The 22,643-nt window shown below is 47.1% G+C and overlaps 1 protein-coding gene across 1 annotated transcript in view; it reads left to right on the top strand.

Annotated features, from left to right (window-relative positions):
- The window catches only part of T265_11700 (hypothetical protein), a gene marked incomplete at both ends in the record, with an annotated part of 70,112 nt that overhangs the window by 20,166 nt on the left and 27,303 nt on the right, over window positions 1-22,643 (top strand). Inside the window, 5 exons of the mRNA XM_009178420.1 lie at window positions 8,905-9,208; window positions 11,192-11,327; window positions 11,976-12,043; window positions 13,405-13,543; window positions 17,447-17,604. Of these exons, the coding sequence (XP_009176684.1) occupies window positions 8,905-9,208; window positions 11,192-11,327; window positions 11,976-12,043; window positions 13,405-13,543; window positions 17,447-17,604 (805 nt within the window). The remainder of the gene's footprint in view (window positions 1-8,904; window positions 9,209-11,191; window positions 11,328-11,975; window positions 12,044-13,404; window positions 13,544-17,446; window positions 17,605-22,643) is intronic.

Here is a 22,643-nt window from a genome sequence, read left to right as displayed (position 1 = left end):
AGGTCCCCGGTACTCAACTCTTTCTTGACTGGTGATGTTGTAGGACATGGCCGCTAATGGATGCCAGTGGTGTTCCCGCCTCAGTTATCACACTGGGCGAGATGGCTCAATGGTTAGAGGGTGACCTCTGCCTCTCAACTTCCTCTGTCTAGGCTTGGGGCGAGATGGCCCAAGTGGTGACCGGAAGGGTGCTACAGCTGAACGCTTTCTTTCTTTCTGTCTAGGCTTGGACGACCCGGCAGTATACCAGCCCTCGTGGTTCATTCGGGTTGCATGGCAGCTAGTTACAGCTGAACGATCAGTTGACACACTGAGATCGCGAATGCTGATGCTGATGAGCGCGCGCATGGTCGTCCAATCATTTACCGTAACCGATATGGTCATCCGTGGAACCCATGGCCTCAGTTTAGCATTTTCTTATTATATGGTCTTTAGTGGAAAAAATACTGTCGCACGGTACCGTGGAAGGGGGCGTAGCAACCTGAATCCGGCCTCTGCATCTCGACTTCCCCTGGGCAACCTGCCAGTATCCCAGTCCTCGTGCTTCCCTCGGGTGGTATGACAGTTAGGCACCGAAAGGCTGTTACACCTGAACAGTAAAAAACTGGATTGGTTTAATCGATTTGGTGAACTCGTTTTAGAATTCCCTCGTATTCCTACTTTAAAAGTACGCATAGTATGACACTAAAACTGGTATGCAACACAGCTTTCGATTAAAACCCCCGTTCGGGTACGTTCTATCCTTGTGCGCATCTATGTGGTTGACCAGTCTACACGCACGTTCGACCCACAGGACGTGTATAAGCCGTCATTACCTCCCCCATCTCCACTGGGGTTTCCTTGTTTTCCCTTTTTCAATTCATTCGTCACTGTCAGCAAAAGATGATCTCAAGTCATCGGGACTGCTCATTTTTCGCTCTGTAAACTACTTTGTTTTAGTGTTCAATTGTTTGTTACGTCCACTTGACGGCTTCTTCAAGTCCCTATTGCGTAGAACTTTCTGGGGATCAATAGGGACTGCAGTTCTCCTGTATGTCTGTCTGACACACACTCGCCCCAAGTTACTACCCTTTGCTCACGCCTGTCACGCCATTCTGTCTCCCATCTCCTTCAACCAACACGTGATCTTTCGATTCAGTGGTTGCTCTGCTCAACCAATCACGTGCTGTTTTGTGGAAATTCGTAGAGTTTACTGCACATTGCGGCGTTTCTTTGAGCCCAATTTTTTGCGAATACCGAGCAAAGAAAATAAACTGGCCATCCGCTCACTGTCGGAATCTGATAATGTATCAGTGGTGTATTGTAAGACTCCGCTGTTCGGAGCCCTTAGGCTGTATTCCGCTACAAAAAGAACTGGCCAGTCTTCACTTTGGAAGCTGTTACGCGCAAAAGCACTACAAGTGTGTTTCCATAAAGGAAACTACTCACAAGGTTGCTGAAAACTCTTCGACAACCCACGACCGGTTTCGCCCTTCTTGGGGCTCATCAGGTAGGCGCAGTCCCCAAGCTTCCGTCAGCCTTATGATCTACTTGAGCCCAAATTGGACTGTTCTCGGGAAATGCACTCATTTGCAAATCAATTTGGTTTTCACGAGAAACTCAATTGAATCTCTCGTTTATGATGTTTTTCAACTAAATGTGCTGGACACAGGCCGCCTCATGTTTCAGTTGGCACGATATTCGAGATATCGCAGTATATTTTAATAAAGAAAACTACTCACAAGGTTGCTGAAAACTCTTCGAGAGCCCACGACCGGTTTCGCCCTTCTCGTGAAAACCACTAAGAGTGTGGCTATATCAGCTGGTGTTCCTTCGTGTCACTGTCAGTCGGTCATCTCTAGTTTGGACCGGTTTCAAAAATCCCAATAATCGGTGTGAGAATGGGTGTTTCGAATGCGCGGTTTCTCGGAGATGTCTGATTTCTATTCAAGATTCCACGTCTAGCCTTCTATGACCAAATACAGCATGCCGAGCAACCGAATAATGAAGAGAACTGATACATAGTATCTCCGTTTTGATCATTACACCCGATTTCTGCCCCCGCTGCCGAAACTTCCTCTTTTCTAAATTTACAGCCCAACTTCTGTAAGTGATCCGTCGAGTCGATATGATTGCTGTCACCTTGAGCGATAGATGAACTCTGATGGGGAACAGGATAAACGTTAGGGTTTGTAAGAACTCAAAATACCACCTATGAATAAAGTTTAGAAACATTGATTAAAATGGTTTCCACGGGTGGAAGGTCGTCAAATGTCCAGGATCTCAGGTTATCCCAAATTCTCATTTCGGAGTGATTCCATTGGGCGGTATAATTCTGAAGCTGTTTCGCCAGTGGGCTCAGCAGACGTGAGTTCAGTGGAGCGGACAAACGCCCGGGAGCACACACGTATTCAGGAGGTTTTCGCTTTCACCTGTTAGCTTATACAAACACAAAACGAACTAGAATTCGTTGGATGGTCAAGTGTACAGAAATGTAATTAAAAATGGGAACGAGTAGAGTGCGTCGATCTCTCTCGTGAACCTAACTAACCCGAGCGAAAACCGACCCCTTGAGATTTGCGACCCATGTATCAACAAAATGGAAAATGTCATAACTTCCATGTCAAATAATTAATGATCGCTTCAACTGTAACCTCCTCTCGGTGCCTAGTCAACACCTAACCCGAGGGCTCGGATACTGCCAGGTTGCCAAGCCTAGTCAGTAACAGTCAACACACTGAGGTTGGGTTCGAGCCGTGGACCTTAGTAAGTTCACTTCCTAGCCACCGAGCCATCTCTTCGCTGTTAGCGAACAAAGAGATTCCGCTTAGCTCATAATTCCAGTGTTAAATGCCACGAAGGCGTTGGTCTAACCATTATCTGATTCGCGTTGTAAGTCCGCTACGATGAACTTGTCCCCCTTGTGTTCGATGTGCTCATTTTGAAATGACCGCACTTTAATTGGGATGCATAACATCTGCTACAACCGTTCCCATTGGGGTTGATGCGCAGCTGAATCCAATGACATCGAACTCATTCGAATTGGGAGAGAGGAGTCAATTCAACGGGAATACGCTTGGACTACTCTTGATCTCTGTCCATCTGTGACCTCGTCCCTGTAAGACAATTGACTGGATAGGTTAAGATTAGAAAATTTCGAACTGCATCGTCCGGAGGCCAGCCGTCCCTAATAACCGAACAACATCATTTGGACGGATGTCACGTGCAGGGCGCCGACCAAACGAAGGCATGCCCTGATTGGTCAGATTCCAGCCAATCCAGATCGAGAATCTTTGACTCGACGCATCTCGCCCCCTCACGGGGATTCCAGCACGACCTTGTGGAATAATCTGTGACTACCCTATAAATACAGTTGTACTAATTTTCCTTTGTCTACATAAAAGGGCTGTCCAGAGCTACCGTGCCTTTTGCTATACCATAGTGGGCGGAGCAGAAAGCCAAGGGACCGATACAGAGTTGCACTACCGTACAGCAGGACACAACATGTATGTCGCCCGTTTTGTTGAAGTCATGATTGGATATGCACCAGCAAGTTCGTTATGAGGATGTAGGGTATCCTGTTAGCAGTTTCAGGCTGCTTCCCACAGGACTATTGATCATTCTCGTAAACCTCTCTGCTCTTTTTCCATCTGTCTGAACAATTCAACGTCTAGTTGGGCTCACATTCCTATTACTCAGTTTATATTCTCCCTCTCATTCTTGGACAGTGATCTATCACTTTGTGGTTGGCTTCCATACTGGCGGGTATCGGCCACGCACAGCCGTGGTCATCGGAGCAGCAGCGCAGCGCCTGTCATCCGCTCAGTCTGACTCCACTTCATCACTACTCTATGCGCAAGAGAACTGCCACAAGTTGCGTGGGCCGTTTTGCGGAGATTCGCAGGTCAGCAAGCCAGTCAACATCGAATCGCCTGACCTGAAGGGATAGTGGCGCTGTTTAATATCTGGATGCAATTCGATCGCACTGCTGATCATCCATCCGCGGTCGAATGGTAGTGTTCGACTATCAGCCGAGATGTTACGATTCAGAGCAAGCCTTCACAAGGCTGAAGGTCGGGAGCGAGATGACCCCAGTGGTTAGAGCGCGAATTTACTGACCGAAAGGTCCGTGGTTCAAATCCGATCTCTACCTCCCCTGTCTAGGCTTGAGCAACCTGGCAGTATCCCAGCCCTCGTGTTTACTTCTGGCGGCAGGCAGCTAGGCACCGAAAGGGTGTTACAGCTGAACGATTATCTTTATTATCTCATCTACCTTCCTGTCCTCTTTGCGCCAGTATGAACTGGTTTTCTGCCACACTGCCCTCTTGATAAACCTCGTCTCTCTGTAGCGCGACTTTTTCAGCGAGTGATTCCGTAACCACTCATGGTTGAGCGGTGGAAGTAGAGCACAGTCAAGTGATCAATATCTGCAGCGTGACCCCAAATCGAGTGGTGCGGAACCGTTCTGTCAGTTGAATGGTAGCAAATCTCAACCCTGACCCGCATTATGTTGCTGTTTATCGTACAACTTCCGTTCTCTGTGCGTGACAGTAAATCACGAGCGAACTGTGGTGTCGCTGTTGGACGATACAAGGCTGAACCACTGTCCCCTTTGTTGTGCTTTTCGTGGCGTCGAGAACTGGAAGCGAACTGAGGACTGCTCCGTTTACCGTCCAAAAATGCCACAATTTCGACTCTACCTCATAAGTTTTTGTTTCACTTAGAGTTTTTAAATTTGAACGGCGTTCAGGCTGGCATGGGTTCGTTTTTCGGTAGTGTCCACAAGGTCGAATGACACCTAGCCTTTACGCAGCAGTTTCCAGAACCGAAGCTTATAATGGGATACCGTGCAGCAAGGTGCATCAGTTCGTTTCAGCACATGTTGAATCCAATCAATTTACCAGCCATAAACCGTGCACCAGGCGTACATTGGTTCCAGCTGCTACAGTTTCAATCACCGAGAAGTGGGTTATGCAGCCAGTGATTGGAGGCAATAGCATTTTCAGTTATCTCGGGACTGGGTGACCAGGGATTGAAGGGGATAGCTCTGATACACGAGCCCCATTGACTGTGCGAATGGGCCATCGTTGTCATTATCCTTAACCATTGATGAGCTGATTCCCGGGATCCTCATCCACGTAGGCGGTCCGACTAATTTCACCGGTTAGTGTTTTCATACTTCGTTGCTAGGTCATACACTGTCCGCCTCTCAGTCGCTTCCACTCAGCACAGGGCTGGGTGAAAAGAGCTCTGCCAGGCAGACGTCTGCCTCTGACATGCGGAGATGAGTAGTTCATCTATCGTGGAAGAGTCTGTCATGCAGAGAGACTACTGTGGACATGACGTAAGAGGAAGCTCCATGTTTGACTGTCGACATCTTCGAGGGCGGTAGTCAGTGGATCAGTGCCGCGTCATGTTCACTCTTATATGGCCTTTTAAAAAAACGAGGTAGGGGTTAGTTGGTCTATCTCACCTAAGTTATCACTGTGGATCCAACTAGTCTGTTTCACCTTCTGACCAATCACGCTTCTCCACAATTGGTGGTCCGCGTGATTTGAGTCCCATTTGCTTGAACGGCGAACGTGTTGTTGCGTCAGAGACATACAGGTGATGCGACAACCCATTTCGATAGCGGTACATTCTCCTCGCGACTTGAGTCCAAATACATCTTCCTATTCCGCACACGAGTTGAGGCGGTTCCTCTAGAGACCAGTCAGGGGCTTGGCATATCCATACATGAAATAAAAAATAATCGTTCAGCTGTAGTACCCTTTCGGTTCCTAACTGCCATGCCACCCGAAGGAAGCATGAGGGATAGGGTACTGCCAGGTTGCCCAAGCCTAGACAGGGGAGGTCGAGAGCCAGAGGTCGGGTTCGAACCACGGACCTTCCGGTCAGTAAATTTGCGCTCTAACTACTTAGGCCATCTCGCCTCCGGTAAGCAGAACTAGGCTCAGTAAATCTTGAAAATTTTCTTATCTTGTTGCTCAACAGTGCAATCTGAGGTTGACCTTCAGAAGGTATCGTTTATTGATTATTTTGTATTTTCCGGTGCTCTCTGACACCTGAAAGTCAAATCTGGTTGGCAAACTTGGTCCTAACCCTTGTACTCGCTTTTACCGCACTTGTTTGAATGTGGCGCAATAGATTCCTATCGACGAATCGACTTCAATGAAATGCCGTGTAATAAACAACCGTAGAACATATTTAAACGTTTCCGGAAAACAGTATATTGGAATCACGCTCGACGGTCCTCATTCGCAATTGTCGTTCTTCTCCTCTACAAAAGAACAACACATCGTACTGTCTTGTCGGACACCGCCGTCTATAAGTACGAACCTCCAGAATGCTAATTACGTGCGCACTTTGATCCACATGAGTGGCCGTTCTGGACAGCTGCGCAACTGACGGACTAAGATGCGCCCGGCTAGCATATGCGATAGCTTCCTCCCGGGTGCCGATTCGTGTGGTGAAGAGCTGAGACCACATCTATCTTGACGTCACCCCCAGTCAATAACCATGTCATACGCGAGAACTGCACTTGAGGTGCACGTTCACACCAGCACATCTCAGTTAACAGCCACACAATCATTTTTGAACCGCTCTTTCATCCGGTATTCAACCGATCGGGATCAAGCTATGATACTTGTCTTTGGACACTCAGCTGGTTGGAACGGTGGTAGGACGGACATCGAGCCGAGGCGTCTGCCAGGATTATGTAGTGCACTCATCCGTTTCACTCATTCGATCAATCAATCCGTCAGGTTTGATATTCCGATGAGATAAGCTTGTTACACTGTTCTGTTGGTTACCATAGTATTGCTTACTTCGCGCTCCATCGAATGTAAGTGTACGCACCGACACACGCGCGCACGCACGCACGCACGCATGCGTGGATGGGGAAGCTACGCTTGGTTTAGTTTAGTCTTAGAAAAGGAGGAGAATGAAATTGTGTGTGTGTGCGCGCTTATTTAACAAAAGTCACGTTACTCGAGTTAACAGTACGCATGGGTAACAGATTCACTTCGCCTTGGCTTGGTCACATGCTCCAACTGAACCTATTTCGATCCCAATAAGTAGATAGTTTAGTAAAGTTCGACATTCCAACCGTGTTCACTGATACGTTGGTTCGGATTGCCACAGCGACGGTAAAAGACACGGATAGGTCCCAATAGCCGCCTGTACATTCCATGTACGATGGAATGAACCAGTAAATTCGCGCTTTAACCATTGAGCCATCTCACCCGCAGTGGTTAAGGCATACTTACTGACCGGAAGATCCGATCGAACTCCAGCATCTCGACTGTTCCTGTGTAGGCTTGTACAATCTGGCAGTATCGGAGCCCTCATGCTTCCTCTTGGTGGCGTGATAACTAAGCACGAAAAGAATGTTACAGCTGATGGAACGATCCATCCAACCGGTTGGTGGGTTAACCTATGGTTGTGTGTTTGCTTGAACGGGTATCTTGACCTTGGTCGCATGTATACACTGGTGATGTAAATAACGCGACTGACGTTTCGCTGTGATCACCTGACGGACGACAGTGGAAACAAACACGCAAGCCATGTTATATTACGTCAACGACAGTGGCTTAACACACGGTTGTTTGTGTTCGTGTCCCAATGAACCAAGAACTATTCGATTCATGGATTATCGTACCTTCTCTGTTGGTACCATGGCGTCCATTCGATAACTCGTCTTCAGCCGCCTGTGACTGCGAGATGGCTCAAGTGGCTAGAGCGCGAATTTACTGATCAGAAGATCCGTGGTTCGAACCCGACCCTCACCTCTCGACTTCCCTGTCTAGGCTTGGGCAACTTGGCTTCCTTCGGGTGGCATGGCAGCTAGGCACCGGAAGGATGTTGCACCTGAATAATATATTTATATTATAGCTGCCTGTACTGACTGGCCGTTCTGTTCCTTCGAACTCAATGCGTCCTACACTCGGAAGTGCAGAGTATGATTTACAGCCACACCAGATGCGCCTATCCGACAATCCTTCATGCGGCGGCCGGTTGGGGGCGGAAATGCATCGGGGTATACAGAACAAAGTGCCATAATTACTTCGGATGGTCTCTTCCGAGAACAACGACCATCACAAGGTACCCCGTTCGTTGTCACTGAAAAAAAATAAACAAATAATCAAAAGTCAAATGATGGATGAAACACAAATCATGAGGTTGAACCGCTCTCTTCTTTCCTGGCTAGACCACGAAACACGCATCCATATAGATTGAACTTCTAAAAAAAATTCAAATCGTTTAGCTATAGTACCTTTTCGGTGCCCAGTTACCATGCCAACGGAAGTAGTCACGAGGGCTGGAGCGAGATGACCAGAAGGTCTGTGGTTCGAACCCGACCCCTGACCCTCGTCTTACCCTCTCTAGGCTTGGGCGACCTTGCAGTATCCCACCCCTCGTGCTTCCTTCGGGTGGTATGGCAGTTAGACACCGAAAGGGTGCTACATTTGAATGATTTTTTTTCAAGCGACCAACTGGGCTTCGAAGATTCAAGTGACATCGCGTTTGTATGGACAAACTTAGACTCGTGACCGCTCTGTGTGCTGTAGAACAGCGTGCAGACCTCTCTTAAGCCACTCGCAACCACGGGAAAATGTGGGAAACAATGACTAGTTGTGCACGTGCGAAATAACCTCATTTGGTTTTTGGTACTCCACATTTCTTGTCCATATGTAGAGCCTCAACCACAGTTAGGAACTTATCGTTGAAATTGTGCACAAGGTCTTAAGCATTCTTGACTTTCTGAAGCATGTGGTTCAATAAAAGAGATCCTTTATGGAGATTACCCGAGGGGAGCCAACACTCGTTTTTTCTCCGTAGTCTCAATGAGGCGATTCGATCCGTTAACTAATCTCGCACAAAGCCTTTTCCTGTTGACATTCATTCATCCACATTCATCCCTAGGCTACATTGGTGTGGTCAACCGGAGCCAACGAGACATCGATGGCCACAAAGATATTAAAGCAGCTCTCGCAGCGGAACGCAAGTTCTTTCTCACGCACACGGCTTACCGCCACATGGCCGATCGAATGGGCACACCATTTCTACAAAGTACCTTGAACCAGCAGCTGACCAATCACATTCGAGATACGTTGCCGGGGCTGCGGAACAAGCTACAATCGCAAATGTTGGCTATCGAGAAAGAAGTGGACGAGTACAAGCACTATCGTCCCAGTGATCCTTCGTTCAAGACAAAGGCGTTGTTACTGTGAGTTTCTTCTGCGAGTCTCCGTTGTTCGCATGTTTTTTTTCATCAGCAAGGTCTCTTTGTATCGGGATTAAAGTCAACCAGACCATGGAATGATTTGTTGGTTGATTGGAGAAGAGTCTCTACATTTGCGTGTAGGTCAGCACTCGAATTACGTCCCTTCGTCGTAAGTTCTAGACACAGTAATCTGCCCAAACGAGACAGACTGATTCCCAAGAGTCCACAGCCACAAGATTTCTATAGGGTTGCCCATCTCTGGAGAGAGGGTCAGGGAGTATATGACCTTCCTTCTCCGAAGCACGATGTCCCCCTGATCTTCCATTCTCAGTGATGATTGATTCAAATCTATTAATCATATTATGGTCGGTCGTTGTGGACTATTTATATACTATCTATTGTTTTTTACGGCGGCTTGTATGCTAGTGGACGCAGAGCCCTCGTCGGCAATCCCACACAAGTGGTAGATACCGGTGCCTAAATGCCGCACGACGATGAGAGGTCAATGCTCCCATGGCTGTCACGAAGAGACTGGACCTTGCTGTGGTGTGACGGTTTGCGCACCTCAGGGAGTGTCTTCGTGACGCTCACAGAGTCTCTCATGCCAGTTTGGTCCATGGGTAGAGCTCTGACGAACACAGTCTCCCGGCCCTCCATGTTGGGGGTTGGAACATGTGGCGACTTATTCTGTAGAAATGGTAATGCATTTGCATTTCTGGCCCAACACCGCAGCCTTGCCGTCAGGCTTTTTCGCCAAAGACTTTGGCTGAGGACCCTAATCGTCCTCCTGTCTAGGTGTGGGCTTCCTGGCAGTATCCCAGCCCTCGTACAACCATGACAGTACGGCAGTGAAGCATCGGTGTTGAACACTGATGTCATGCTGTCAATGATGATGACGAAGTTCGCATGAAAGGATTGAGCGAAAGAGAAAAGGGTAGGGACTTATTTCCTTAGGGAATTGATCGCAAACAAGTTGCTCACACCTTCGAAAAGTACTGAAATCTGACACATTTGAACATCGTGTCTGGGTAAGAAGTCGTAAATTATGCGTTTTTGAAAGACCTGACAACTTTGTGTCTGTCATTTTCGCAACCGGATGTTGGATTCTGTACATCACGTTCGAAGAGGGTTCATCCTTCACGGGGGACCAGAAACTATCTCCTTTCGGTGTTTATTATTAGGTGAGTGTTGATCACACTTGTTCGAAACGCTCTTCATTATGGTGAGCGATTCGTCATGGTGGGTTGCGGATACTTACAAAAACGTTTTACCCCGCTTAGTGAAATGCAGCTATCTTCGTCAAATCTAACAATCTCGAGATAACACGCAACGTTAAGGTTACCGCAGCCCAGCTGGGTTGTCCTTTCGAACACTTGAGTCAATCTGACAACATCTCAGTCTATGTGTACTTTTTCCGGGTCGCATAATCGACGTATGCCGAAAAGATGAATGTTTTAACGAATATACACTCATTTGCAAACTAATTTGTTTTTTTCGAGAGACTCGCGATATCTCGAATATCGTAGCGACTGAAACATGAGGCGGTCTGGTGCAGCACATTCAGTTGCCTGAGAACATCACATCAGCTTAGCTCCGGGTGGGTCTCTGGAAGAACCAAATTAGTTTGCAAATGAGTGTATATTCGCTAATTTGGTTTCAAGTAGACCATAAAGTTGACGGAAACTCGGGGGCTGCGCCTACCTGATGAGCCCCAAGAAGGGCGAAACCGGTCGAGGAGTTTTCAGCAACCCTATGAGTAGTGCATTACAAAAGGGAATGCTTTAATCTTTTCTGTCGGTGTTCTCCATAGAGTGCAACATTTCAACAGTTCAGACGCTTTATGTGGTAAAAGTTCGCCTTTCGTTTTTCGAGTCTCACGATCTGCGGTTTGGGACAAGTAAACACAATTGATTGCTATGTGAACTGCTCCTTGGTGCATCACACCCATTGTGACACATGGTCCTACCCCCATCCGTTTCTTTACAGCACAGTCCAAAGTTTTGAGAATGATTTCCATCAGGCCATCGATGGTGGGGGTGCGGAAATCGATACGAAAACTCTGTCAGGTGGAGCTCTGATCAATCGTATCTTCCATGAACGATTCCCCTATGAGTTGGCTATGGTAGGTGCACTTTGCAGTTTATCCGTACAAAGTCGATCAATGAATCATGCTCTGTCTCGAACTTGGTCATTCTAATTTGTTCCAGCCAAATACTTTTGGTTAGGAACAACCCAAATGATGTGTTATAAATTCTGTGCGGCCGATTTTGTTGTAATGTTATTGGAAACTTACCAGTCAATGGTGCACTACGCATGAGGCCTGAAGGGAGCCATAACAGGCCATAAGTGAGCCATTGCGGCAAACGCCACATGTGGGTGGCAAGCAGCGATTTACCGGTCTCATCCGCAACCATACTCTCAGAAAGACTGTCTTCTTGTGTTTTCCCAAGCTAACTAACGAGGTAAGATTCTGGTCCCCGACTTTGTTTGATTGAGGGGGTGAGATGGCTCAATTGGCTAGAGCGCGAATTTACTGACCGGAAGGTCCGTGGTTCGAACCCGACCTCTGCCGCTCGACTTCCCCTGTCTAGGCTTAGGCAACTTGGCAATATCCCAGCCCTCGTGCTTCCCTCGGGTGGCATGGCAGCTAGGCACCGGAAGGGTATAACAACTGAACGGTTTTTTGTTTGATCACAAACGGAACCACGAGATGTATCTGCTAGTCACGCGCACAGATTGACCGTCTTCACTTGTTTATTCCTTTCTGCAGATCCAAACAGACGAAGAGGAACTACGAAAGGAAATTAGCTACGCCATTCGAAACATTCATGGAATTCGGTAAGTACAGCCATGTTTCATATCACACCCTAACCGACCATTTTACCGACTTCCAGCTGATAGTAACCCGACCAACGCGGTACGCATACTTTCGTTTGGTTCCGCTCATCCCAACTATCCGGTTACTAGGATGAAGCCGGAATTGAACCATTCCTCACGCTCATGTCTGGAATTACAGGAAAATCCCGTTATTCAGTGGACGCATATCGGCGCACGCGTGCTTTCGGGGATCCCCAAAACATTTGTTGCTACCAATTAGATGGTATGTAGATGTTAGACGAGATGGCCCAAGTGGTTAGAGCGCGAATTTACTGACGGGAATATCTGTGGTTCGAACCCGATCAGGTACCAGGTTGCCTAAGCCTAAACAGGGGAAGTCCAGTGGAAGAGGTCGGGTTCGAACCACGGAAGTTCCGATCAGTGGATTCGCGCACTAACCGCTTGGGCCACAAGACAGTGAAACTCATACACTGTCTCGTAAATGAAGCATCGCTCACAAATCCCAACGTTCGCGGTAAACGGGTGAAATGACTGTGACTCTTTTCAACAAATTATCGTGCCCCTTCTTTGATTTCCTTCTCACGAAACCAGTCCCATCGGTGAGTCTTCATCTACATTTATTTGCTACGGCATTTGGGCAGGATCATCGTCGTTCTCTACTCGTTTTGTTCACACCGATGAACTTCACGGCGCCAATAAAGCATTGGCTATCGGGACTCAAAGAATTTCTAAGCACAGCGGGAGAGAGTAATCCCGGGACAGTTTAGGTTTCGTAGAGACGCGGACAGGTGCACGGTTCTGCAAACCAGAGTTAGAACGGTCACACCAACTTTGTGAGGTCGGTCGCTGATGAGATAATTATGTATCATTCTGGGACTGTCTGAGCGACCTGGTCCAGAACACTCCACCAAACGTTGTCTATCCACCCATGGAAGTTTTTTTTTAAAAGTCCTCGGGTGAATGCTCAGCGCGACCACCCACGTCTCGTTTTCTCGCGAGCACCGAGATAGTCATCGAGCAGTCAATTCGTATTTCTACCGAACGATCTACGATATGGAAGCACGTTGCAGTTCGCTTGTTTTTTTTTAATTTGATTTTGGACTCACAAGACCGGTCTCCTAACAACCGCTCATTCAACGCACACCCCGGTTGCAAGGCATATTTATTCAGGCTCAACTGACTGATTGGGAATCAAATTCCAACCTGCGATTTCAAATAGCGTCTCCATATCTCAATCGACACAATGCGCCGCGCGGTTGCTAGCACCCTATCTGATCAGGATTTCGATTTTCATTTTTTCGAATTTGTTTGCTTTTTCTGTTTAGTTTAGCATCATACCTGACTTCTCCCTCCCCCCACAGCACTGGTTTGTTCACACCGGATTTGGCCTTTGAAACGATCACTCGCAAACAGATTGAGAAGATGAAAGTCCCATCCGTCAAATGTGCTGACTTGGTGGTGAACCAACTGACCGAAGTGGTTCATGCTTGCACCAGTCGGGTGAGTCTTCAGCTCCGTTTCGCACTCCCATCGCCAGGCAGTTTGTTCAGATGTCGTCTCCCTTAGGAGGAAGCATTCGTGAGGTTTTCGCATTTTTAGGGTTGAAGAATTTGTCTCGATTACATTTACAGGTCTTTTGTCAACTTACTGCACCAAGACAAAGTTTAGAGCAACAAGTGTGCAGAAATTTCTCGGCGCCTAGCAGTGAAAGGAAGGCCTTCGCCAACTGACCAGTTACAGACTATTAGACGGGGGAAGCAAAACTCTCATATGCATCTTATTTACAAAAACTGAACATCCATCTTCTCTTGAACACGTCTTCCTGAACTTTCCTGGATATCCGTTGACTGTTGCTCAAATCCAAGCAAGTACGACTCCACAATTTCCGTAATAGATTTCACTTTTCAAGATATGCAAAGCGGATTTACAAGAAAATATACTCCTTGCATGCCCCCCATCAGTAGTATCACCGTTACACCAGTAGGACATCAGGTAGTGTGTGGACTTAGCGCATCAACAGCACCGTCGTCAGTTCATTTTTGCGATTTTTCACCGTAAAATATCAATTGTTCAAGGCAAGTCCGACTTTGAAAAGGAAGGTGAAGCGGGATTCGGAAGGGTCTTTATATTACACCTGCGTCAGAGAATGTGAGCAGCAACTGCCAGCAAGAACACCATCGAAAGCGGTTCGCGTCGTTTTCTTGCAGTCCGTTCAGCCGCGCGAAATATCAGATTACGAAACCTTATCATCCATCAGCCAAGCTGCCAGCAAGAACACCATCGAAAGCGGTTTGCGTCCTTTGCTTGCAGTCCGTTCAGCCGCGCGAAAGATCAGAGTTTACGAAACCTCATCATCCGTCAGCCAATTTTTTCACGGTTGCTCTGAAACTCATTCATCAAATCTGTCGTGATCGACTGTACCTATGGTCACATATCACGACCAGTTCATTGCAATGCCGTGATCAGCTGATTATTGTGATGACAGGTCGATCGATATATTGGCAGAATTCCCACTCGTTTGGCAGTTACTATTGACCCGTCAGTGGTTGGGTGTCTCGGAACATCCGGTTGCTGTGTATGCATCTTCGTTTGACTGGTTAGGACGCTTCCCACCCGTTTAGCTGTGCAGTATGATGCTGTATCATAGTGCGCCCCGAAATTCAGTACTCAGCCCATGCTCCCGGTGGGATAGTTCGATTTATCTGCTACCAACAACATCCCCTCACCCCTCTGTTGTCACATGACTGCGTTCTCATCATCAGTACATGGCCTCAAAGGGGAAGGCAGATTAGGGCGCCACAGGAGAAACACGCCAAGAAACTAAGATTTGAACGCTCATAGGACCCGATTTGGTAGACCCCAAAGATCAGTGGCTCAGTGGTTAGGGCTCGAATTTACTGGCCGGAAGGTCCGTGGCTCGAAGCCGACCTCTGCCTCTCGACTTCTTCTGTCTAGGCTTGGGCGACTTGGCAGTATCCCAGCCCTCGTGCTTCCTTCGGGTACCGAAAGGGTGTTACAGCTGATTCTTATTTTATTATTTGAGGGTCAAAATCCATCTGAGTTCGTAAAATAGCATCAGACATTCAGTGAGTTATCATATTTTTCCCATAATCAGATGTCGGTCCCGATCCCTGGACGAGCGTTTGACTCACTCTCATTTGCATACGATTGTGCGTCTTTTGGCAGCTACTGTTTGTCGCATGATCCCTCTAGACTAAATCGTTTGGATCGCCAAGTGACCCTCGTAAATAAGCGCAGTGCTTTCGATCTAGAAGGCACACACCGAAATCGTATCATTTGAGGAACTCCTGACATTGGTTTACACTAAAAATTCCATTCGTGTGCACCCCTCATGGACATGTTTTAAGTATTTGATACCTACTTGATTTGCTTCGGAACAGGTGTGTGAACCTTCACCGGACAACCGTAGCACTGACTAGCAGAACAAAGGTGCTGCATGTTCGAACGGGATTGGAACCAATTTATGGACCGTCTGGACCTTGTAGTGGCTCTCAGGACACACCATGGTGTGCCTTGATCGGCCGTTTAAACCCAAATTACAGCGCGTTTATTCTACTTTCTGGTTAGGGCGCACATTCTGCATTTCAGGGGGCAAGATGGACCAAGTGGTTAGAGCGCGAATTTACTGACCGAAAGCTCCGTGGTTCGAACCCGACCTCTGCCTCTCGACTTCCCCTGTCTAGGCTTGGGCAACCTGGCCGTATCCCAGCCCTCGTGCAACCTCAAGATGGCATGACAGTTAGGCACCGAAAGGGTGCTACAGCTGAACGATCATGTCCGAAAGTGGCAAGGCTGAATTATCAGCAAGCTAGGTCGACCTACTCTATATCTATAGTTAATTTATCGGCCTCAGCTGTGAGAGGGACAGACAGATGAGCGGGGTACATCCCTTCATAGATTTATCCGCTGTTCCGGGGAACTGAGTGTAGTGTAAGTAATTGGTTGTGTCCTTGAGCTGCCCGGCCGGTTAAATCCTAAAGTTGTTCTGGTCTACTCGACAACAATTAATCGTATTTGTACAATCCCCAGTAAGTTCTGCTCACGTGCATCATTTTTGTCGTGCGTATTCAGTCGTAAAAAAGAAAAGCTGATCGTTCAGCTGTGCCATGCCACCCGAAGGAAGCACGAGGGCTGGGATACTGCCAGGTTGCCCAAGCCTAGACAGGGAAAGTCGGCATCGAACCACGGTCCTTCCCGTTCGCGCTCTAACCACTTGGACCATCTCGCCCTCAGTGTTCAATCGTATCAGCTGGACAATTATAAAGAAACCCCAAGGTTTCGAAAAATTGGGATTTTGGGATTCTCCATTGGCTGGAATCACCGTACAAGCAATATAAAGAAGGATATTCCGAAAATTCCCATTTATAACAAGAACACAGATGGGTTGATGAACATGTTTTCGGCAAGGTCTTTTCAAGTCATACAATTGCAAAGGTTAAGAGAGCAGTATTTAACATATTTGAATGAGCACGGTGTAAATGAACAGGAAATCGAGTGAGACGACATTGGTTTCCCATCAGGTCACCAATAGGATGACTTGAGCTGGTCAGCGTGAGGGGTGCTGTAGTTGTGTGTTCAGCACAAGGGGATGTGAGTTGGGCCATGGTAAGTACAATACACGAACAAAACGTTTTTGCCGACAAAGGATCGGGTCGCGATGTCGTATGGCGATAGCTTCAGGCACTGCAATTGTGCCCTGCTGTACTTAGCTGAGTTGATTAGCTGGTGCTCTGAAAACAGTGCGGAAGCTTTGGCTGGGTATCACGTTGTGTGCAGTGTCAGCTAAATGTTGTACTACAGAGCTGGTTATCGTCCTCCTAGTTCCAGGCAAGCTAGCCAGGGTGAATTGTGTTCCTTCATTCTTTGGCCGAGTTGCTTAGTCGTGCGTCCGATGTTAGTATACTCATTCTCTTGCTGTTGTGCAGCGGTATACATCGTCTCACTCGATTTCTTGTCCATTTATGCCGTACTCATTCAAATACGTTAAATACTGCTCTGTTAACCTTTGCAATTGTATGACTTGAAAAGACCTTGCCGGAAAGAAAGGTATGTTAATACGGAAACAATTTCCTTATGCCCAATCCCAGGTTTGATGGATATGTCTTGGCATTTAGCTCGCCTGGTCTCCTGCTTTAGGCACACATTGTCTGGGCCCGACTGAATATGGCACGGGATACAAAAACCGTGTGCTTAGTCACCACAAATCTGCGTACCAGCATCCTTGTTTCACATTACCCCAATCAATTGTTGCCTTTTCCAGCCGTAGTCACACACGGTTTATGCGTGCAGTGTGTTTGGTTTGGATGACGCAGCCCATGATTACCCCGTTTTTCCCCTCACCTCCCCCATTCACCTTGTTGTTTTTGTTGCGGTTTCATACAGATGGAAAACTTTCCACGCCTTCGCGAGGAAACCGAGCGTATTGTGAATCAGTGGATCCGCGAAAGAGAAGTACGAGCCAAGGAACAACTCATTCTGTTGGTCGATATTCAATTGTCCTATATGAACACAAATCACGAGGATTTCATTGGGTTCGCCAAGTAGGTTTTTAGTTGCCGCTCTCGGCTTTCTCAGTCCCACGTGATCGTCTGGCGCTTCCACAGGTTATTTCTTATTTCTTCTCAGTTTATGGATGAAGGGGAAGGCCATAACCTACATGTTCGGATCTGCTTTTCGTCTTGAGTTCTAGTCAGTCATGTGCTGAGCTAGAAATGATATCGTACGAATTAATTGATGGGATCCCATGTGACTTGTTTTGTAAACAGACCCACAAGCGCATCGACTAAGCCCTTTCTCCAGGTCGTAGTCCAGTGCCAACGTTCAAAGACTCGAACCCCGTGAACCGTGTCAAACATTCTACGCACATTGCTTTCGATCGAAAGCTTTAGGTGTATCGGGGGCGAGATGGCTCAAATGGATAGAGCGCGAATTTACTGACCGGAAGGTGCGTGGTTCGAACCCGGCCTCTGCCACTCGACTTCCCCTGTCTAGGCTTGGGCGACCTGGCAGTATCCCAGCAACCTTCGGGTGGCATGGCAGTTAGGCACCGGAAGGGTGCTACAGCTGAACAATTTCTTTTCCTCTTTAGGTGTATCCTTTTGAGGCCCACATTCTTTGGCTTTTTTCTGTCGTCCTATATCCTACCACGTCATCTGCCCTGTTCTCTCACGAAGGCTGTTATGTCGAAATGACCGTGAACCATTTACTCTACCGAATATTTCATTTTACTCCTCATTGGTGGTACTTTCTTTCGAGCTGCTTTGCTGTTCATGTGACGATAGACAGTGTGAGTTGTTGTCATCAGCTTTCATCTGTTCCCTTATTCACCCTTCCTCTGTGCACTGTTTCTTATTTCTTAAGAATGTGGTGTGGTGGGTCGTAAGTTGTCATCCCCTTTCGCGTGTGGATTTTTTGCGCCATGCTTTTTGCGTTACCATTTCTGTGTGGGTGTGTGTGTGTGTTTGCCCGCGGCGATGTTTGCTCTTTGTTGCAAAATCGCCGAGTGGTGATCGCATCTTCAACTCTGTACGTCCTCAACATACGCTGGTGTTCACACATCGTGGTCAATGTCTTCTGATTTGTTTGTGATTCGCGTTCCCAAACAAACCATATAGAAAATTCCGGGACCTGAACACCCATCCGCTCGAATCCTTTTGTAGGTTGTCCCCGTTGAAGTGTATTTCCAAGCTGGTAGCCACAGAAACGGCTTTTACGACAGTAGCCACACTGTGCAGTTGTTCGGTTTCCTTGGTGGAACCACCGCACAGAGCTTTGCTTCATCTGCAGTACAAGATATCCCCATTTCAAAATCTCCCCATACTGGCGCCAAACTGTAGCTAGCCTCACTGCCGGCTGGGATCACCTTTCTTTATCGTCTAGCCAGTATGACCATTTTTAAAAGCAATTATTGCACTTTGCCATCGTTCACTTCCTAAATGGCTTTTCAACTGGTGTTATTATCCTGGGGGACATGGCTGCTGAACTCGTGGGAGTTTTATTTGATTTGCCAATCCTGGCCCTTGAGGACCTAATGAACAGCCAAGATGTTGCCAAAGTGCCGAATCTCACCGTGAACAGTACACGGAGTAGGCAAGACTGGGCTAACTCCTCAGGTCTTGTTTATAACCCGGATTCAGTTGACTCACACCTTCCAGTGTTTTTAACACTAGATCTATGCGATTTAGATTGGTCATTTAGCTACAGTCAGTTGGGAAGAAAGCATACACGATTAGAAATAAAAGATAACGATCAGCTTCCCGTTTGAGTTCGAGATGGTTCAGGGTTTAAGGAGCGGACGTACTGGCCGAAAGGGTCGTGGTTCGAATCCTGTCTAGACTTTGGCAACTCGGCAGTTTTCGTGCCTCCTTCGGGTGGCATGGCAGTTGGGCACCGAAAAGCTGATACACTTGAACGATTTTTCTATTATTTGGCTAGCGCGTTGCAATTACGGACATCTAGCCTTCGATAAAGTTAGTAAGTTCAGTTTATCACAAGTCCCAGGTAATCATCGGAAACACAGTAGAGGGGAATCAATCATAAACCTTCATCTCCGACGTTGTAGGTCGGATGAATTGCCTCTGAGGAGCATGTAAATGGATATACTCTCTTAATTTTATGCTACAACCGAACACCGAAACTCAACGAGGCCATTCGACAGCCGTCAGCTGTGTGCGGGTATGAATTGCACTCAGACAGGCCAATCCACCACTCTTCATCCTATCACATAACTTGGTATTGATCGCCTTCCTCAAGGTGATTACAAACAGCTGGTCCAAACATTTCCACAGTAAACTCATCCTCTCCCAATTAATACACTTTAGCTAACAGTCAGCCATGTGTGTGTAGCTGTACACGAAACACCTGAGGTCCTTTTCTGTCCACACTCTATTTTCTGCTCAAACGCGACAATTGTGGATTGGTTAAAATACTAATAACTCATTCTTTCGATTGCCCGTTTTCTCACACCTATTACTTGACGTACTTCCTGTTCGGTTTGTTATGCGCTACAGGTGTGACGGTAACTCCACGGTAATCGATAAAATTTTGGTGCACCCCTGAGTAATTTCCTCACTTGTAATTCGATCGCGCTTGTATATCAGAACTTTGTCGCGCTGGACTCTATCCGAATTGTAGGTGCACACTACCGCGTACTATTTTCTCCAATAACGTGTTTTGGGATGAAAACCCCCCTGTCACCTGTGTGATTCATCATCATCATCGACAGCATGACATCAGCGTTCAACACCAAGGCTTCACTGCCGTACAAGCGTGCTTTATTTGAAAGCCTTATTGTAAAGAAAAGAGTAAAGGTGGACAGGTAAGGGACTTAGTGCTAGCCTAACACCATCATTCCGAGGTGCCTTCACCTCCAAACATTCACTCAGGCAATCTGGATAGAAACTGACAACAAGAACGCCACTGACATCGGTTGGCAGCCATATCTTGTAGTGTCTCCAACCAGGCACAGTGAGGATCACGCGGTCCCCATCCTGGAAGGCGAGTAGCACCGACAACACCCAAGTGTCTCGTGGTCTCCTTCATACTCCTCTGCCAAGTCAAGGGTTGGCCACCTCTCTGCTTACGCCACCCTGTATTGGGAATGGAAAACCACTCTTTTCGGCAAGCGATGGTTCAGCATACGCAACACATGTCCCAACCAACGCAGCTTCTGGTGCTGGACACATTCTTCAATGGAATTACCCGTTACACAACCGAAAACGCGCTTTCCAACTGCCTCATTACGGATTTGGTGACATCAACCCACACGAGCTATGGTTCTGTGGGTTGGTGTCGGCGAATCCGTAACGAGGCAGTTGGAAAGCGCGTGTGATTGATGTTAGATTGATCCGAAACAAGGGATTTTGCACAAGCATGTCGAGCAGTTTTCAGCAACCTTATGAGTAGTGTATTACTTTATGCAGTGTCATAATTCTCTTAAACCCATGAGGCTGAGTTCTCGTTTATTCGGCGAGAAAGGAACCGTGACCAGTAGTTCGCTGAACCGGCCTTGTAGTCTGTTTGGACAGGTGTATCAATTGTTAGGAGCAGTAACACACATCGAAAACCTTCGATTCGAACCTACAGCCGTCGTTTACTCAACCTCGTGACCTTGTATTTGAACCGACCATAACCTCCCCTAGTTTTGTAATCTACTATTCATAAGGTTGACTCCGTCGACAGCAACCTTATGAGTAGTACATTACAAAGATACACATGTACCGCGATATTTCAAATATCGCAGCGACTGAAGCATGAGGCGGCCTGGTGCAGGACATTCAGTTGCCTGAGAACATCACAAACGAGAGATTCAGCTGGGTTTCAAGTGAGTCTCTCGAAAAACCAAATTAGTTTGCAAATGAGTGTATACTCTCCTAGTTTCTTCGTCTGTTTACCCCCCTGTGTACGCAACGGTATTGGCTGTAGCCAACATATCATCGATGCGTGGTTTACGACCGTTGTACTAAGCAAGCATTAACAATTGACTAGGATTGCACCGCATTGCACAAGCTTGCGCTTCCGGCTTAGTCAACGCTCACCATAAAAAGTACATTCTGTTATCCTCCCACGCAATCAAGTCGTGAGACCGAATGCTTTTCCATCACTAACCCCTTCAACCAACTCGTTCACTTTCAATTGCGTGTTCCTGACTGCGATGTCGCTCAGACTCACCCATCAGCTTTTACTGGCCCTTTGGTCCTGCGAACCCATCCCACTTAATTTCTCCCCAGAAAACTTTCGTCATCTATTCTGGCGATCCGCTTCCGTTGATGAGAATGGCATGCGCGCTTTGTTCTGCTGTCTTTTAGAGGTTCTTTCAATTTTCGCTAAAAGGAAGACAAGATCATTCCCACGTCATCCTGTTTTTTTTTCAAGCCATCTAAGCTGTTCAGCTGCTGCATTTCTGTTGATGACAGTGAAACAGAATGTAGACGCGTCGGCTTTGGATGCCTATCTCTCCCAACATACGCACTGGCTACGACGCTGTGGCTCACACTACCTGTTCGTCTGTGATTGGCAAAGTCAAAGAGATATCAAACTCAGACAGTCCAATCGTCTAAAGCACCATATATGTGTAATCTTATATTAAACCAAGTAAACGTGTGTATGGCATTTAAGCACCAGTGTTCTCATCTGGTGTTGACGACGATGGAGATGTTTGTTCAGTAAACCTCGAATTCGCCATAGCCTAGATAACTGCTGTCATATTTGTGTCCGAAACTTCTCGTGATTCTACTCAGTGCATAATTTCCTCACGCACGGACGTGACCTGTTCATCTCCATGGGGGGTGTCCACTAGAGATACCTTTTTTTCACCCGTTCCTTATCTTCCGGATAGCTCGGCATGTCTATCAATTTGTCATCACACATCATGGAAGTCAAATCTTGCTTCGCTCTTTTTCGGGAACTTTTTTGTTTCACAAACTGTTCATCTCTATCTCTGTGCCTTTGCGAATTTTTTAACCCGCAAGTGTACAAAGGTCCGGTTAACGTCTATCCCAATCGAACTCGAGGTTCATGTTATTTCGCAGACGTCCCGTGACCTTGGCTCCCCTTCCTTTGCAGTTCAGATCTTTGTAAT

The sequence above is a fragment of the Opisthorchis viverrini genome, assembly GCF_000715545.1.
Source record: "Opisthorchis viverrini unplaced genomic scaffold opera_v5_556, whole genome shotgun sequence".
Taxonomy (NCBI): domain Eukaryota; kingdom Metazoa; phylum Platyhelminthes; class Trematoda; order Opisthorchiida; family Opisthorchiidae; genus Opisthorchis; species Opisthorchis viverrini.
Note: the sequence above shows the minus strand (reverse complement) of the source record. Positions and strands in the feature narration are given on the sequence as shown.